Genomic DNA, 20,348 nt, shown 5'->3' with positions numbered 1-20,348 from the left:
ATTGCAAACAATCCAGTTCACAAAGAAAAATGCAACTTTCCACCAAGATTAAAAGAATTGTTTTAATCATAGCAAGTTTCGACTGATTTTGGCCCAAAGCAACCTTGCAAAGTTGTGAACAGACTGAACTTGCTCATCAAAAAAAAAAATCACCAGATTTAGAATATCCCAGACCATCATTGTTTTTTTAAAAAAAAATCTTGTTATTTACCTAAAAAAATATTAGACTTGGGACTCCCTTTCTCCACTGAATAGATTATTAGGATGGCACAGTTAGTGTAGTGGTTAGAGCAACGCTGCTGCAGCCCCAGCAACCGGGGTTCATATCCCGTGCTGTCTGTCAGGAGTTTGCTCGTTCTCAGTGTTTGCATGGGTTTCCTCCCACCATTCAAAACGTACAGGGGTTGTAGGTTAATTGCGTGTCATTGGGCAGCACAAGTTTGTCTAAATTTTTTTTAAAATTCTTTGGCCTTACCAGTGCAATATTCTTTACCACTATGCTGTGGCACTGTGATTTGTCTGTAGACAATGGGCTCAGATTCCAGGATGTTTTCATCATGGCGATACCTTGTTGGCTTCTCATTGGGCGTCCCCCTGGAACGGGTTCCATTCCGCCTTTCGAAAGTATCTATTTCCTCAAACACGGCTGCTTTGTCAAAGAGTGCCAAGTTGCCTTCAAAATCAAAATCTGTATCTAGGATGACTTCAATTCCATCCCCAAAACATTCATCATCCTTATTTTTCATGGGTCCATTCTTTACTCCATTTTTCTTTGGTGTCACTTGATTAGGAATCTTGCTGCTTGCAGACCCTAAGTAGAAAGAAAGGCGGAGAACAATGTTTAATATATTTAACATGTATGTAAAAACAAGAAGAGTTCTCCCTGTTAATTTCAATTATACTTTGCAACTCAGCTAGAGCATATTCAATAAGGTCACCATATCTTTAAAAAGAATTTGAAGTGCTGGGCAATATGACATCGATCCCATCACTAACCTCTACCCCTGGTTGATCTCTCTCAACTCAATTCTTCCAAACTTATCCAGTTTCCTCTTAGATATACACGTCCTTTCAACTCACCTGGACACCACATTCCATTATCTTTCAGTTACATAACATACATAACAATTACAGCACGGAAACAGGCCATTAGGCCCTTCTAGTCCGCACCGAACCAAACACCCCTTTCTAGTCCCACCTCCCTGCACAATGCCCATAACCCTCCATCTTCTTCTCATCCATATACCTGTCCAACCTTTTCTTAAATAATACAATTGACTCCGCCGCCACTATTTCTCCCGGAAGATCATTCCACACGGCTACCACTCTCTGAGTAAAGAAGTTTCCCCTTATGTTACCTCTAAACCTCTGCCCCTTAACTCTTAACTCATGTCCTTCTACGCAGGTTCTCTCCAAGATTTATTCTATTTTGTGTAACAAATTCTCAACCATAATGGGAACATCTCAAGGTGCAGATAATCTGCCAGTATAGCACTAAAATGGACAAAGATTTTGCTTTCTGAACACTTTTGGGGTTTTTTGTATGGATTATGGGCTGTTGATCACGAAGGTCCACATAAAATTTTCCTATCGTGTACTTAAAAAAAAAATATAACCTATTTTTGTGATTTCCAGTCATATTTGAAGTCTACGTCAAAACCATGATGTGCAACATGTCACTGAAAATTCATTTTCTCCATTTGCACTTCGACATCCTCCCTGCTGATCTTGATGCAGTCAGTGACGAACACGATGGAAGGTTTCGCCAGAACATTGCGACCATGGAAAAGCAGTATCAGGGCAACTGGGATCCATCAACGTTGGCCAACTATTGTTGGACACTGACACAAGAGGCATTAGATGCTGAGTACAAATGAAAATCACTGGCAAAACGTTTTTAAGTCAATTGAACTAACGCAACGTGTCAGCGTCATAATGCAATTAAACTTGCTAAATTCAATAAAGGTTCATTGAAATGATTCCCCAACTTCCTACATGATACAGCACATATACATTTTTCGGACCATGATTGGTGAAGGGAGGCACAGTTGGTGTAGTGGTTAAGCACAATGCCTTAACAGAGCCAGCAATTAGGACCGGACCTTGGTTCGAATCCCACACTATCTGTAGTTTTGTTAGTTTTCCTGTGTCTGTGTGGGTTTTATCTGGGGGCTCTGGTTTCCTCCCACCATTCAAAACGTACCAGGGGTGTAGGTTAATGGGGTGTAAATTGGACGGCATGGACCTGTGGGCTGAAATGGCCTGTTACCATGGTGCATGTCCAAATTTAAAATTTTTTAAAATTAAAAATGTTCCACATGCAGACAATAAACTGCACGTAATCACAAATATACACAAAGGAACAATTTAAAATAAATATATACAAATATTTTGGGCTGATTTACCCAGTTACATCAATCTCACAGTCTGTAGGAAGAAGCTAATCCCCAGCCTGGCAGTCCTGATTTTGATGCTCCTCGACCTCTTCCTTGATGGTAGCGAGTCAAAGATGGTGTTAACTAGATAGACAGGGTCCTCAACAATTCTACGAACCCTATTTAAGCAACAGTCCCGATAAATGTCATCGATAGAGGAAATGGTGACCCAGTGATTTTATCTGCAATTTGACAATGCCTTGCAGCTACCGTACCACACAATGATACAGTCAGACAGGACTCTTAATTGTTTGCCTGTATAATGTTATCAAGGTGCGGGCCGGAACAGATTGAATCATAGCTTAATTTTTCACCAGTTCAGCCTTCCCAGCTATTTTTTTCAAAATTTGAATCTAAAGTCCACAACGTCAGGTAAAGTAGCAAATACTGAAAATCAAATCTGCTATAAGATTTACTTACAGCCAGATAGCAAAGACTTCAGCATGTTGAAATGTCACAAAAGTTAGCTGCGTTTAAAAATTTAAACAGTATAGGCTAGACTGTCTGTGTAACAATTGCAACATCTTCCATCCTTTTGGCACAACGTTTGTCAGGTGGGATTTTATGAATACAGGTCAGATTCGCAAAATGGACCAAAAGCAGCACATTCATGTGGAAAAACTACACTCGAATCTGTTAAGTCAACAGAATAAACAAGCTCTGTTAAACCCGAGGAAATAATTTGCTAACTTGAATTTACAATATCTGCAAGAAATATCAATGAATTTTTTTTTTAAAAATGAGACTCCAAGACATTTAATACAAAATACAAGCAAGCTGACTGTACCCAATATATTTTTCAACATATTCTTTCTACAGCTTCAATGCATATTCTGCATGTATCAACAGCCTTTCAGGAAACTCTTTCCAAAAATGCATCAGTGAGCCACAGTGGGGAAATATGGTCAATGTTTATTTCCTTTTATTACCATGCAAAATCTAACTTTCTGACCAAAGAAAATTTATTGTATTGACACATGGCATGCACAAACTAACACCAGCTTTTGCTGTTCTTCACCCATTATCACTTGCTTTTGCCCACCCCCATCCTTTTTTTTTGATGACCGACAACATTCTTCCACACCTTAATGAAGGGGCTCAAGCCCCTTTCACCTTTGTTATCATTTGACCAGCTGAGTGGAGGATTTTGCAGTTTTACTTCAACCATGGTGTCTTCATGACTTACTTCTGCCCACTGGTCTCTCAACCTTTCTCAATTTTTTTCTGCCTGAACCCCTTCCGACCAACCCCTCTTCCCCCCCCCCCACCACCCTACCCACACCATGTTCATTTTCTTGATACCTCCCCTTATTACTTTAGTCTCAACAAATGACCCAGAACACTGACTGACCATTTGCCTCCATGGATACTGACTGACCAGCCGAGTCCCTCAAGCTTCTCTTTACAGCAGGGGTGTCAAACTCAAATTCACGGAGGGCCAAAATTAAAAACTTGGACTAAGTCGAGGGCAGAACTAAATATTTATTGAAAATTTTCAACAACATCTGCATGTTTTCTCTTCTTTCAACATATGTAATGTTAAACTTTTTCTTATTAAAATAAATGTTTAATAATAGTTTTGGATAAACTCTTTCATTGTCATTGTCCCATTTCCTTTGGAGATCTGAAACCGTGCACATGACGAGTCAATGAGGGATGATTAAAGCAGTGGTCTTCAAACTTTTTCTTCCCACCCACAGACCACCTTAAGCAATCCCTTACTAATCACAGAGCACCAATGGCACAGGGACGCGAGTGGAAAGAAAAAGGTTGAGAACTGTTGTATTGTGGTAACTCCACATCTGATTAGGTTAATTGTTAGGCAAGTGGTCAGAGAAGGACCCCCCCCCCCCACCCCAAGAAAGGCTTAAATCACAGGAACAAAATAAGCTTCCGTCTCACTGCTCCCAATCTTACACACAGTCCTGATGTGGAATGTGGGGTCGCAGCTCCACGTTCACCCGAGTTCAGGAGCTGTCTGTGTGGAGTTTGTACGCTCTCCCCTTGTCTTGGACCAACAGGTCGGTCGCCTGACGAAGGCACCCAAACCCCCCCGTTGAAACGCTGGCGTCCGGGGCGGTGGAGGAATTGGCTGAGAAGAGCGCGTTGCTCCCACCCCCCTCCCATGGTTGGAGAGGGATTAAACTGCGATCTCACGGCGCCGGGCTCGTCTCCAACAAAAGGAGCGGGAGGCAGGGTCCGCCGCGCACGGAGCGAGGGGGAAGGCATCGCCAACGAGATGTTCGGTCCGGCGTCGCCGCTGAAGCGCAGACCCAGCGAGGATGGTCCCCAACTCCAGCCGCATCTGTGTGTCCGGGAGCCGGGCGGGCTGAGTGCAGCGCTCCGATTCCTGGGATTTGGGACTCTGAGATCCCTGTCTTCATTTTCACCTTCAGTGTGCATGCGCTATACTGGCGCGGCGGCCAGCAGGCCAACTCTAATATATATTTAATATGATCTTGCGGGCCAAATATAATTATATCGCGGGCGCCAGAGTTTGACATGTGTGCTTTACAGCATCTGTACTCTTTTTGTGTTTATCTGTATCAACGTACTTTGCTAGTCAGACACTCTAAACAAAGTTGAATGGTCATCAATGCATTTTAGGGCAAAACAGAAATAAATGAGAGAACTTAGTTTATAGTTTGCAAGGTGAATTAACTACAAAAAGAATAATGGGAACAAAATTATTTCACTTTAGGCCACGTAAAGCAAGAGAACATTGAAAAGCAAAAATTATGCTTTGCTGTCATATCAGTACCCCAAATTTTGCCACATTCAAGTCTTTCTCATGCAAACACCAAATGCATACAACAAGCCACGCAATTTTATTACAAGACCTTTGGGAAAAACTAAATGTCATTCTTAGCAAGCAAAGGAACAGTGAGCAAAAATGAACTGACACTTTTAACCAACAAGAAATAGTTAAAAGTGTTTAGGGTTCTATTCATCTTTACTTTGCTACAAATTCTGTAATTTGTCAGTGGAGTTCCCTTTTCTCAGCTGACAGTGGCGTGATAATTTTAAAGAATTGCATGAAAACCTTTGTTACATAACTTTCTTTACCTTTAGCTGTTTATTGACTTTTACACAAGTATTATAAAGTGGAACTTTGGACTTCAGTTAGCACGCTATGGGATCATTTGCTTTCAACCATAGACCCCAATTGAAAAATTGCCTGCAACTGCAAATTTTAACAACCTGCAAGATGAACAAAGAAATCAACTTTATTTAGCATTTGCAAATCACAAATTAATCACTTGGAACATTCAAGAGCACTTCACTTCATTTCAAATGAGGAAAATGTCAACAAATGGATAAGAATTTGAACAGTAAGCTTTGCTTTTTAATGAGAAGAACAGATAAAAAGAATTCTCTGTCCTTCACAGCTGTGCCGAGGAATATTTTCTATATTATGTCAGGCATTTTCTGGGGGGGGGGGGGGGGGAAACATAATTGCCTATTTGTTGACCATAAATTTCCACTGGGGGTGGGGGGGGGGTGGGAATCTCCTACATAAGACTTTTGATCAGGGTTTATCATTGCCACAAAGAAATAGCTCACCCTCCATGTGGAATATGCTCTTGCAATTTCTAATCAGTAACACAATCCTGCAACACCTTTCTGCAATTTTCTGTGACAGCGTTCTCTACTTTTTCTATCAAAGGGTATCAGGATGTACCTACTCCCACCACCTCCATAGCTTCACAAAATCCTCAAAGACCATATTATACCCTTACCTGTTCGTCTCTTCTTTATTCTCCCTAAATTACTATCCATAAAGAACTGATCGAGGATCCAGGCCGACTCAATCCCCAAGTAGTCCATCTCTTCTATTTTCTTGTCTAGTACTTTGGAGAATGCATCAGCCACAATTTTCTCACTCTAAAGGCCAAATATCTATAGCCCTTGGCTGACCAACTTAAAATGCAGCACCTGTATTATTGAATCTGCATCTTCCAACTGTCTGATTCATGTCATTTGTCACCTTGGACTTCACTGTTAAAACACCCCCATGGTTATCCATTCACCCATAACCACCTGAAAAACAATGCAATTCTTTGTCTGATAGCATGGCCAAATATTTAGTTACCTATCTTACTCCATCACCTGCATTACCACTTATATGTGTGACTGAAGGCCCTTTCATAGAATGAAAAAATAATCATAAAGGCATAGATTCTTCCCCCTTACGCCACAGAACTTACTATCATAAATGCTCCATGAGCGATTCCAAGGCACTGACTCCAATTCCACTTCAACTTCATGTCAGCAGTGGAGCAGAGCGCTCCGCCATGCATTGTAAGTGTACTGCAGCTACAAGAGGCTGGCTGGGCCGGGTTGATGATACCACCACCAGGGCTCCCAGTGACTGGTGCTGGGGTTAGTGTTCCCTCCTGCCACCCGGAAATGTCCTCTTCTTATTCCCCCTCCACCTCTTGCTCCTTCCTCAGGGCTGTCAGACTGAGGAGCAGAGAGCATCGAGGAGCCAGAGGCCCATCAGGGGCAAGGAGAGTCAGAGCACACTGAGCTGCCGGGGCCAGAGGGCAAAGGGGACCTGGGTGCTGAGCTCCAAGGCTTAGGAGGAAGGAGGACATATGCTGAGGAATGGTGATGGAAAAGCAGAGCTGGGAGTCCGATAAATGAAAGAGGAGAGCAAAGAGCCAGAAGGGCAGCACCAGGCAGAAGACCTGGAAGAATGATCAACGGCCGACTTCATTACCCATAATCCCTCACACAACCAGATCCGCTGTTTCCCCAGAGCATTTCAACTGCGTGGGGGATTATAGTTAGCCATTTCTCGGTGTGTTTGTTAGACCTCATGGCGACGGGCAGTGCTACGGCACCACTCGCCCCGCTTCCACGTACTCCAGGAGACGCTCCATAAAAAGGCAAGTTCAAATTTTTCTCCACGGATGGAGCTGGCCTTGAGGCTGAGGCCCGGCATAAAAACACCTTGAAACTGCAGAGCACAGGATGTTTGTTTTACCTTAAATGGTATAGATCCAAGCTTTGTAAAGAAAACAAGTTTATAAAATTTGAGTTAGTGTAAGATTTTATCCTCTTGAAGTGTCAATTGTATGACAAGATTCAGCATTAAGAGCATTTCGAATTTCTACATGAATAGTGCTGCTTTATAAACTTTAGGGCACCATCCTCATTTCTAATGTTAGCAACATTCTGTGAACACCCACATGGTCACTTCTCCAAAGTGACAAATCACCCCCTTTCACAATACTCCTTTCCCTTCTTTGCTTTTTAGATGCACAGAATGCTTGCGTGGCCAAATCATGCCACAGATTTTGCTTTGCAGACATTAGCTCATTTCAATTTTATAATGAAGGTGCTTTGGACAGTTTCCTAATCACCACATATGCACCGGCCTTCACTATCTGGTATAAAGTGTGTGATAAGATTACATTGTCAAGACTGATTGAATCCAATCTTATCACCTGCACGAAACAAGCATAGATTAAACCAAGGCTCATGCAAAGTAAAGTGTTCCCTTAGCAGAAGCGACCTCAATCACACAGAGTTCACTGTGCAGGCAAACAACAGCACATGACACAAAACTTCAGCAAACCATTTTGGCTCGAGCTTCTACAGATGATACAAGAAAACAGAATTCTAGTGGACACAGCCCAGGATATCACAGGCAAAATGCTCCCCACCATCGAGAACATCAAGAGAGAACGTTGCTGTTGGAGAGCAGCAGCAATCATCAAGGATCCACACAATACAGCACATGTTCGGTTCTCATTTCTATCATCCGGAAAGAGGTATGGGTATCACAGAAGTTGTACCCCCAGGTTCAGGAACAGCTGCTCCCCCTCCACCATTAGACTCCTCAGCAACAAACTCAATCAGGAACTCATTTAAGGACTCGTACTTTTGCACTTTATTGACCTTTCTCTCTGCATTGCAGTCAGTTTGTTTACAATTCTTTATTTGATTACATGCGTATGTTGAGTGTACTGTTACGGCACGGCCAATAAATAATTCTGCCTCACCAGCAAGAAAAAAGGATCTCAGTGTTGTATGTTATGCCATGTATGCACTCTGACAACAAATCTGAACTTTGGACTTTCATATCAAAATTAGAACAAGCCCTTCATACCTAGAACACCCAGGTTACAAAAATAGTATGAAAAGTCTCCTCCATACTGACAACAGGGGTTTATATGCATGACTGAATACAATTTGCATGGGTACATTACCCACACCTGCCATTTAATATTGCATCAAACTGACAATTCCACTAAGAGTACCTGGTTGTGAGTGAAGCAAATAACAGACCATCATAATACTGTTGAAACAAGGATGCGATTTCAGGGGAGAACACATGGCTGTTGAATTGAAATAGCAAGTCCCAATTAATTACAACTGGGCATGTTGGAGATATGACAGACTCTTCCCATGACAATAGACAATAGGAGCTGGAGTAGGCCCTTTGGCCCGTCGAGCCATTTTACAGATCATGGCTGATCATTACCATCAGTACCCCTTTCCAGCCTTATCCCCATAACCCTGAACTTCTTTGCCCACTAGAGTCTTATCTAACTCTCTTTTGAACATAATCAGCGAATCTGCCTCTACCACCCTCTGTGGCAGAGCATTCCACAGATTCGCACCTCTCTGGGTAAAAAAATGTTTTCTCATCTCCGTCCTAAAGGGCCTACCCTGTATTCTTAAACTATGCCCTCTCGTCCTCGTCTCCCCCATCATTGGGAACAAGTAATCCGACTTCACCCCTGTCTATCCCCCCTGATGATTTTGTATACCTCAATCATGTCCCCCCTCATCCTTCTAAACTCCATCGGATACAAGTCCAGTTTTTCTAGCCTTTCAGCATATGTCAACCCCGCCATCCCTGGAACTAACCTTGTAAATCTGCGCTGCACACCCTCTATAGCTAGTATGTGCTTCCTCAAAATTGGAGACCAGAACTGGACGCAATACTCCAGGTGGGGTCTCACCAGGGCCCTGTACAACTGCAGAAGGGCGTCTCTGTTCCTATACTCCAATCCCCTCTTTATGAAAGCCAACATGCCATTAGCCTTCTTCACAGCTTTCTGAACCTGCATGTTAGCCTTCAGTGACGGGTGAACAAGTACACCCAGATCCATTTGCTCCTCCCCACTCCCTAGCTTGTCTCCATTTAAATAATGCTCAGCTTTCCTATTATTGCCCCCAAAATGGATAACCTCACATTGAACGTCATCTTCCATTCAGCAGCCCACTCCCCCAACCTGTCCAAGTCCCTCTGCATTTTCCTGACATCCTCCTCACACCGCCACCCAGTTTCTTGTCATCTGCAAATTTGCTCAAGTTATTAAGGGACCAATCAAAAAACAAACCAAAAGGAAAGACCAATTTGCCTTTTAATAACCCATCAATTTTACATTGCTGAGGGGAAACATCCATGTTCATTAACAGAAGTTGCTACCTATTACAAGTGCAACCATCTTTACACCCAGGTATCAACCACTTCCAACTTTTAATGAAGTTGGTAATTTACTAACTCTGCATTTTGATTCCATTCAACACCAGACTGAAGAGCAGACAAATGCTACACAAAAAAAACCTCTCAGTTTCTAACAAAGGCAAATTCTGTGAGATAATTCCACTATGAATCACATTGACAGATAAAGGATAGTTTAAACCACAAATAAACTGCCTGTGTTTTTTTTTTAATAATAGAATTGTGTATGGGCATCAATCCCCAGGTTTCACAAAGAATTGAAAAATGTTTCAAGAGTTATTACCACACAAAAACTTTGGGAAGATTTAAAATTGATGGAATGGAAAAGAAAATGTATTGTACAACAAAAGTACAGCATTATACTGGGAATATTGTCAGTCGTTCAGTAAAGAAACAGGCCCGACTCACCCATGCCAACCCAAGTGCATCTCATTTGTTCATTTTTGACCCAAATCCCTTTAAATCTTTTCTATTTGTATACCTGTCCAAACATCTTCTAAACAGTGTGACTGTACTGTCCTCGAACACTTCCTGACAGCTCACAAGAACATAAGGAATGAGAGCAGAAGTAGGCCATCCTTCAAGCCTGCTCTGCAATCATGGCTGATCCGATGATAGGCTCATCTCCACCTACCTGCCTTTTCCTCGTATCCCTTAATTCCTCCATTATGTAAAAATCTATCCAAACTGGTCTTAAATATATTCACTGAGGTCGCCTCCACTGCTTCAATAGGCAGCAAATTCCAGATTCACAACATCTCCATCCTAAATCACTAACTTGAGCCTATGACCCTTAGTTCTCGTCTCCCTTAACAAAAGAAACAACTTACCTACCTATCTTATCTATCATAATTTTAGGATTTTACAAGATCACCTTTCATTCTTCCAAATTCCAGCGAGTACAGTCCCAAACAGCTCAATCTCTCTTCGTAGGCTAATCCCCTCATCTCTGGTGAACTTCCTCTGCACCACCTCCAAAGCCAGTACATCCTTCCTCAAGCAAGGACAGCAGACCTCCACTCCCGTGCTCACTTGCATAATATCCAACACTGTGTGAATAGATTAAAGTTGCTGGGATTCCTGGCTCAATTGATTACTACATAATCCAAGGAAGGAGTTGAACAGCTCCAGAGATTAGAAGTCCTAGTGATGGAATGGCATGGTTACCAAATAATCTACAGGTTCTTTGGGGGGGGGGGGGGGGGGAAAAATAAAATGCTTAAAGCTCTCAGCAGCCAGATTGCATCTTTGGAGATTTCAGTTCAAGGACGAGTCAGGAGTGGAAAAATTGGCTTGAGAAATGGAGGAAAATGAGGAAAAGACTAACTGGCACCTTGACCGTATTTCATATTGGCCATTAGTTACTAGGACAAGTGTGAAAGCACCTTAATTGGCACATAGGGATTGACCGCCTAAGGTAGGCTGCATCATTCCCGGGGTCATCTGATGCCTGCATGCTGATTAGCCCAGTGTGAAAGGGGACTTGCACTATCCAAGGACAAAGTAGTGAAACACTGGCAACGTATTTCACGAGTGCAGGAACGTGAAGGAAAGAAGATTAAAAAGGTATAAACTTTGCTGACCTATATAAACCTTCATAAATTTCAGGGGGGGGGGAATCCATGAAGCAGAGAAATCCCTCCATGCAAATGTTTCCCAATCTTTAAATTAATTTTTAAATTTAAGAATGCAAAAGCAAAACATAATATTATAGAATGCGAGGTTACAGATTATAAATCAAAAGGTTAAACATCCAACAACACAGTAATTAATTCCTCATCTCTAATAATCAAATAATAAAAACAGTGGAAAAAATATGATCTAAACTAATCCTAAACTAAATAAAGTAGCCTGACCCACAACCAAATAGTAGAAATTAGTTGGGATACCTTAAAACAACAAGATTCAATAAACAAGAAAATGTTCTGTAACACGAATAAAAATAGCTGACAAGACAGGAAAAACAATAAAACACTGTGTATTAAAGCGGTTGAAAACTCATGAAAAAATTCATAAACTAGCATCACTTTCTATCAAACAATGTCAGTATAGTTATAGCACATCTGATCTTCTTTAAGTTTAAACAAGCTAAAGTTTGGCACATCCACAGAGGGAGGCAGAATTCTATCTTTCCACCTAAGCAAAATAGATCTCGGCATGAATGCAAACCACATGCCAATCGGATGACGACATGCGTCTACTTCAAATAATGTACAGCTCTTCCTCTACTGCACAGAATTCTGGGAGGGAGGCTCTTTTCCACAGTCTATCAATTGTGCGCGATGGTCACGACCACTTTTCCACGATCCTTTATAAATTTATAAAGGTTTATATTGGTTGCCACAACAACAGGTGCTGAAAGGCTCATGCGGTATGATTAATTTTCTTTAAATACAATATCATAATATATTGATCAGGACTTAGGGCAGGGCCACCATCGTTCGATGCGTCCCTCAGACGTCACCGGAGGATAGACTCCCTTATTCCCAGGGATGCCTTGTGACGAGTGTGAAAGGACACAGAGAACCAGTTAAAGTGGTCCAGTGTGAAATTTAGGCTGCATCCCATCACAAATGTTCCCCTTTATTCTTACCACAACTGTAAAACATGCATGTTTTCTTCACATTTCCAGTTCTGAATACAGTGTTTTGCTCACCACTGGTGTTGCCTGATCAACTGGTCACTGGCTCACTTCATGTTACTACTGGAACTGGACATAACATTCAAGTGCAGTTTGAACCCCAAGTACAAGAAATATTGAGAGGAGATTTACAAGACCAGAAAATACAAACTAAGATTTTTTTTTAATTGGATAAACTGTAGCTGCTTGCTTTGGAACAGAGGGAGTCCCAAATTTGTGTCCTGGATAGATTAAAGATAAATCAGAAAGGATGAAAATCCACAGGCCACAGATTTGAAGTCTGGGAGAAGGATTTTTTCCTCTCCACTTTGTTGTTTATGGACCTGCTGATCTGAAAAAAGTGAAAGTGGCATAAACAATTGCTACTTTTTAAAATGTACTCGCATGTGTTCTTGAAGAACTATGATCTCCATGGAATATTTATTAGAATGTGACTAGGCCTCAGCAGTATCTTGAAAAATTATTCACCTCATTTATATATATTTGGTCTTCAGTTATGTGATCCTAAAAATAAATCCACATCAAAGTCCAAATAAATTTTACTCAAGTTAAAATACAAAGCCTGGATATAAACATCAATTCAATTTTCCTCTTAAGTGATTCCAATAATTATTCTAGCAAATTTCTGCAAATCAAAAGGAAATATAAAACGGAATTCAGTAAAATAATATTTGAACAGCATTTCGACCTCTTTGGGAACTTGACCTCCAACAAATCCACCACCGGATTTCCTGTGAAATGTACACCTAACTATATTGAAGAATGTTACATCCACATGGATATCCTGTCACCCTTCCCCACCATAAATTTCTACTTTCATATTTGAAAAGGGAAATCGTCCAATTTGTCAGAATGCAATTACATAATCTTGCCAGAGATGTCGCTGTTCTATTCTCGCTGCTGCCATCAGGAAAGAGGTGTGGGTGCCTCAAGACTCGCACCCCCAGGTTCAGCTCCACCCTCAGACTCCTCAACATCAAACTCAATCAGGGACTCATTTAAGGACTCTTTCTAGTGCACTTTATTGATTATTTTTATTCTCTCTGTATTGCACTGTTGGCTTGTTTACATTCATTATCTGCTTATATGTTTTTTTTTGCACGACCAAAAAGTAGTAAAATTCTGCCTTGTCCACAGAAAAAAAATCTGAGTTGTAGGTGATATCATACATGTACTCTGACACTATATTCCAATAAAGATTTCAGATTTAATGCAATTGCAGTTGAAGTGAGCTTGGAACACAATCCCTTCAAGTGCACATGGGAATTTTAAAATCACTCATGGCTCCAATTTTGATGTCAGTTGAATGACATGTGCCCATTCTCTTATTACGGTTTCCAAAAATGACTCAAGACAACACAACCTTCAAGCCTCAAGTGAAAAATCAAAAATCTAAATATTTCAACTGATTTACTTCGTTGATAACGAAACAACATGACCAAAGGTCGACTTGATTTCATTCAATTTCACACTGTTCATGCAAACTGAGCATTTAAAATAGAAATTGCAAATTAAACAAACTAGAAAATCTCTACAGTCATTCTCGCTTCCCTTGCCAGATGTTTGTTTTAGTTTCATTAATTCTTTTAAAGAAATCTTGCCTAAAATATGGCTTTAATGCAACATCTAGAATTGAAAATAACAAAGAGGTTTGGTTGTCCTAAGAATCGTGCAGGAAATGCACTTTTCTTTTGGTTGGTTTACTTTAATCCATTTTGTTCTCTATCAGACCAATGAAGTTTAGGTTTCCTGCAGCACCAATTATCTTATGTACGTCGAGTCACTGGAATAAGTAACGTTCCAACCAAATGAACATGTACTTGAATACTTCTATCACAATCCCAGAAAAAAAAAACTTCAGCCAATTTAGATTTAAAGCGTTATGACTAACTCAAGAAGAAACAATTTCAGTGCATTGATTCATTGTTAACAACATACAACAATTAATTAAATTGAATACATTGAACTATGCAAATTATTTCTCATGCATCTAGTTTCCACCATCAGTGTGAAAGGAAATGCAAAAGGATTTTAGGAAATGGTGAAAGGGAAAATTTTGTGGCAGACATCCTGAACTCCTTAAGAGAAGTTAAGTTGATTGTCATCTGATGCAAATACATCCCAACAAAACAGCATTCTCCAGTCATCAGTGTAAAATGTGCAGATACACAACCAAACACAATGCCCATGCAGACAAATTGTACATATGCAGGACAAGTGCTTTCGAAAGACAAAAAGCGCTTTGTACAAATGAGAAGATGGTGAGTGTGGGCAGTTCCTTTGGTCGTTCAGCGTCCTCGCTGCCCGTGGGAAGAAGCTGTTCCTCAGCCTGGTGGTGCTGGGTCTGATCCTCCTGGATCATTTGGAAGGGGGGGGGGTGGGGGGGAAGGGAAGAAAAAAAACCAGACCTTTCTTCAGCATCATCCTGTTCTTCTCATCAAACCTTGCATAGAAGGTATTCAGTCTGTCCGGAAGGGAGGCGTTATTGTTCTTAATTCCCAAGGTTGATTGGTGATCCGTAATAGTCTTGATCCCTTGCCACATGCGCCTCGTGTTGCTGGTGTAGCACAGCTCTTCGTGGATCTTCTGTGCATACCCTCACTTTGCCTTCCACATTGTGCATGAAACTTCAGCCCTGGCTGAACTTAGTGCCATCTTACACCCTGACCGGAAGGCAGCATCATGAGATCTGAGAAGGGCCAGGACCTCTGCAACCAACCATCATTTCTGGTTAGCCCTGCTTGGAAAGCATTTGATCTCACTGACATCCTCAATGCACTGAGCTAGTGTACTCATCTAGGTTTACGTGACCATTGGGTCGAAAAAGGTTCCATCGTACAATCACACAGAAGGAGCCTTAGCTGGAGCCTTCCCTCAGAAAAGGGAGGTACAATTAGCGCAATGGTTCATGCAATGTTGTTACAGTACCAGTGACCGGGACCAGGGTTCAAATCCGGTGCTGTCTGTAAGGAGTTTGCATGTTCTCACTGTGTCTGTGGACGTTTCCTCCAGGTGCTCTGGTTTCCTCCCGCCATTCAAAACGTACTGAAGGTTGTAAGTCAATCGATTGTAATTGGGCGGCGTGGGCTCATGGGTCGCAAGGCCTGTATATCTAAAAACTTTAAATTAAGTGTCTGGTTATTCAGTTGACTTCAACCATCAGCAAATGATGATCTCAATTCTGTTTGCAGAAATATGCAAATTGGCTGTCATCTTTCCTAATCAAGATTGCATTTCACAATTAATTAAATCACTGTGAAGTGATCAGTTGATACCCTGAATATTACCAAATACAAGGGCCGGTTTTGTAACAATGGCAATGGACATTCCACAAACAATTCCATTTGCAATTTTGAACTACTCTTACCCAGCTTATCACTCATCTTACCCGAGAAAGATAACATTGTTCATTCTCAAGTATAAAAATTCTCTATTTATAACTCCAAATTGATGTCATTAATAATCACTCTCAAGGTAAACCAAGTTGGGCAAGATAAATTCTTTCATCAATCATTTTGGCATAGTTAGAGCCACTTCAAATCCGATGCTGTCTGACGGAGTTTGTACATTCTCCCTGTGTCTGTGGCTAGTTTCTTCCCACCCTTCAAAAAAAAAATACCGTACTGGAGGGGTGCAAGTCAATTGGGCAGCAGGACTCATGGGCCGAAAGGGCCTGTTACCATGCTGTAGATCTAAATTTAATATTTATTACTAATTCAAAAGCTGATTTCACACTACAACATGCAAGCCCTTCCCAACTATACTTATCAACGCTTGGACTGGTCCCAACTGCCGAAGCGAGGCAACGACTGCACACTTGTAGTAGGTTGTCAGGGCGCCGGTAGCAGCTTCTCCACCTCCCCCGACCGGGACATTGCTCGGACTCTGGCTGTTCTTCCTTCTTGACAAGGGGTGTTCCCACCCCTCGGAGAGTCTAAACTTCAGCAGCAGGACCACAGGCTTATATACCCCAAAAACAATTAATCATGCGCCTACTCCTTCTAATATTTGTCAGTCAAAATCAAAACTGAACATTATATTCTACAATTTAGAAGATTAATTATTATGGAACCAGGATGTTTTGATTTCCTGGTTTATCTTGTAGATACAAAGACTTATTAAAACTTCTCGAGCAAGACAGGTTGTGACCAATTCGTCAATTTGAGTGTTGCATTTGACAACTGCTTTCCCTGGGCCTCGCAGTGGAATTCCATTTCAAAGTGTATCTTCAGATAAGTCCCCATGGCTGAGTTTAATTACATCTGCTAGTTCTGAAAGCAAGGTGACCTGCGTGTGGACCCAGTGTCGTCAGTTCCACATAAGCAAAAAGCATCTGGGCACATGGCTTTAATCCTCCATTACAGCCTATTACCATGCTGTAGATCTAAATTTAAACCTCAAAACTTCTGCAAGGATGAAGATCATGACTCTTTCCAGTAATAGTTGGTTCGAGTTGGGAACATTTTCGCCTTAAGGCCAGAAAACATTAGCAGTTTGGTGTTGGGTCTTCTTCCGGGATGTCACTGCAAGGTCTATGCAAATGTAGTGATACTGTCAAGAGAGGGTGTCACGTTGTTAAGAGGAACCTGCCCTTCATTGAGCTGAATACTAACAATGTGTGGCAGAAACTGAAAAAAAACTATCTTTCTATGCAAACCAATATTCCTCCAGTTGCTGACAAATGCATTGGTCATTCAACTCATTCTTGTGGACAGGATCATACTAAATGCTCAAGCTTTTTTAAAAAAAATTAAATTCTAAATTTTTAGATTTAAAAAAAATTTAGTATAGCTTGGTAAGAGGCCCTTCCAATCCACAAGCCTGCACCGCCCATATACACCGATTAACCTACAAACCCCGTACGTTTTTAAAAAGTTGGGCGGAAACCGGAGCGCCCACAGAAAACCCAAGCAGACACATGGAAAAAAAATACAAACTCCTTTTATTAAAAGTTGATACAATTTTTAAAGAAAATTACAGGGTAAATGGGTGTAATGAAGTGTTTTGTGACTTGCTCAAATTTTGTTAGGCTAAATTAAAATATGCTCAGTTACAAGGTGGAACCATTATTCCAAAAAAATGTTCAGTGAAGAAACCGATCAAGACAAGAAATGTTAAACTATGACATCTAAATGTCACCATTATTCTTTACTGACAACACACATGCAATGCCAACAACCCTGCAAACAGTTGAAAAGTTTCAATGCTCTTGATGAAAATCTACTCCTGCTTCACCTATTTTGACATTATGCCAGGAATATGTTTATAAACAGTAAATACTAGTCAGAATCCCCTGATAATTATTACAAAATTAAGACAACATTCACATTTAGGAAATAACTAACTTCAACATTACATGCTTACTGGTTAAAAATTATCTCAGGAAATGCTCACTAGAATATACGGCAATGGAACTTCAAGATCTTCAGGACATTTTGGTTTTATCCTTCAAAACCGAGAGCTCTCCGCCTTAGGGCGGCACAACTGCTATAGTGGTTTGCGCAATGCTGTTACAGCTCCAGGAATTAGGACAAGGGTTTGAATTCCGCGCTGTCTGTAAGGAGTTATTATGTTCTCCCAGTGTCTGCATAGGATTTCCCCCATGAGGTCTGGTTTCCTCCCACTGTTCGAAACGTGCTGGTGGTGTAAGTTAATTGGGTGGCATGGAAACCATGCTCTATGTCTAAATTTAAAAAAGAACGTGAAGATTTCAGGTAATTAAAAACTATAGTTTTATTTTGGAAAATTAAAAAGTACCAAATGTGTAGCCAAATGCATTTAGCTTTAAGCCACGTGATGCCATGATGACACATTCAGAAAGACAATAACTGCTCGATTTATAACTCAATTGCAAGTTGTAACCCTTAAATAGTGCCAGGAAGAATCAGTATTGTACCACAAGTCAGTTGCTCTGATGTAGAACCTGTGAAATGAATGATTTCTGTCGCGCATTCCTCACCTGACATTGTTGGGGGTGGGGCGCTGGGGAAGAGAAAGCACTGACCAAGCAGGCATTCCTAATTTGGGGTGTCTCAATTATCAGTAGACAATATCTACTCAGAGATCAGCTCTTTCCAGCATGTAATCCAATCAAGAGATGAAGTTTGGCAGCCAGGAAAGTAGAACAGGTATCACAAATATTCTAGAAGCCCCAGAAGTTATCTTATCAACTGCAATATTATAGAATTTTATACTTCAATTCTTGATCATTTACTCAAAATCCACTGCTTATTTTTATCTTTGCTTATTGGCCTTCTCCTCCTCTCCTTCATATTCTACTTGAAATGGTGATATCAGTCAAAAAAAAATCTCCAGCAGAAAGATTTTCTTTGCAACTTCACCAAGATGGAAGAAGTCTCATCTACTCCAGTCACACAAGAGTACATTTCAATGAAGCAATACTTAAGAGTACCGGTATCAAGTCCAGTTGTTGTGACATTATAGAAAAAGCTGTGATCAAGTTCGAGAGAATGTAACAAAGATTTGAAGGATGCTGCTTGGGTTGGATGGCTTGAGTAGCAAGGAGAGATAGGATAGGCTAGGTCTGTTTTACCTAGAGCAAAGGAGACTGAGAAGTTACATGATAGACATTCAAAACTACAAGAGCTCATGGGCCAAAAGGGCCTGTTACCATGCTGTATGTCTAAATGAAAAAAAAATAGGGTAGATCGTCAGCGTCTATGTCCCATGTTAGGGATTCCAAAACTAGCGGATCTATGATTAAAGAGCAAAGAGATTTAAATTCTATGGAGACAAGAGGCTGAAGATACTGGAACCTGAAGCAGGAGACAAATTGCTGGAGGGTAAGCAGCAATTGTTGAGGGAAACAGATAGTCAAAAATCTCAGGTCGAGAGCATTCATCTGGACGAGGAGAATGCAATCAAAGAGGAGAGCAGTGGAAATCACTGAAGGAAAGCAGTGAGAAGGTCTCAGAGAACTCCCACCGAAGAATGGGCATGCCTCAAAGAGATCTCAATCCAAATCAAGTCTCTCAACCCAAAACATCACGTCTATTCCCTAATCCGCAAGGTTCCTCCAGCAGTTTTGTTGTTTTATGACTGTAGGATAGTTTCATGAAAAAGCATGACGAGGGAGATTTTAGCCAAAAGCAGAACATTATTCTCAATGGTGGCAAAGAGCCAAGCAGTACAAAAGACAAAGTTAGTTATCCAAGACTGCTCCCTGCTGTGGTTAACCCTCAAGTGCCCACGTTATAGACTAAAGACTACATGGCTAGATGCTGCCAAGTGGCAAGTCAGCCAACTATCAATAGACAGTGGACATGCATCTATTGGCCAACTCCAAACCAGTAAGGTAGAGGGCAAAAACAACTTGAGCATTAAATGTATCTCTGAGATGTCGAGGTGGAATGGGATCAGGCATGTTGAGTTCCCTCTTATGAAAAGCATCTTGCTAATTCACCAGCGTTCTCATCTGAAAAACAGAAGTACAAGTCCACAAAAAGTATTTCAATTCAACATTTAGTTCTCAGAAGTGGGGGAGGAGAAATCAGAATAATTTTAAAAAGCCCCCCAACCACTCTTTCCTTCAACAGACATTATATTGAAAGCTCTTTCTAATGGTTACTCCTATTCATTTGTGGCCTTGTCACAGAGATAACAATATTTTTGTTAAATCCAATCGGCTAAACTTTGGGTTCTCTTTGGCTTGGCTTCGCGGACGAAGATTTATGGAGGGGTATGTCCACGTCTGCTGCAGGCTCGATGGTGACTGATAAGTCCGATGCGGGACAGGCAGGCACGGTTGCAGCGGTTGCAAGGGAAAATT

The 20,348-nt window shown here is 41.1% G+C and overlaps 1 protein-coding gene across 1 annotated transcript in view; it reads right to left on the bottom strand.

Moving 5' to 3' along the window:
* Positions 1–378: 378 nt before the first annotated feature.
* The window catches only part of edc3 (enhancer of mRNA decapping 3 homolog (S. cerevisiae)), a 36,210-nt gene continuing 16,240 nt past the window's right edge, over positions 379–20,348 (bottom strand). The window contains exon 4 of the mRNA XM_069913180.1: positions 379–811. Within this exon, the coding sequence (XP_069769281.1) occupies positions 456–811 (356 nt within the window). The 3' untranslated portion in view covers positions 379–455. The remainder of the gene's footprint in view (positions 812–20,348) is intronic.

Source organism: Narcine bancroftii, unplaced genomic scaffold, assembly GCF_036971445.1.
Source record: "Narcine bancroftii isolate sNarBan1 unplaced genomic scaffold, sNarBan1.hap1 Scaffold_695, whole genome shotgun sequence".
NCBI classification, from domain to species: domain Eukaryota; kingdom Metazoa; phylum Chordata; class Chondrichthyes; order Torpediniformes; family Narcinidae; genus Narcine; species Narcine bancroftii.
This window is presented reverse-complemented; position numbering and strand designations above follow the sequence as displayed.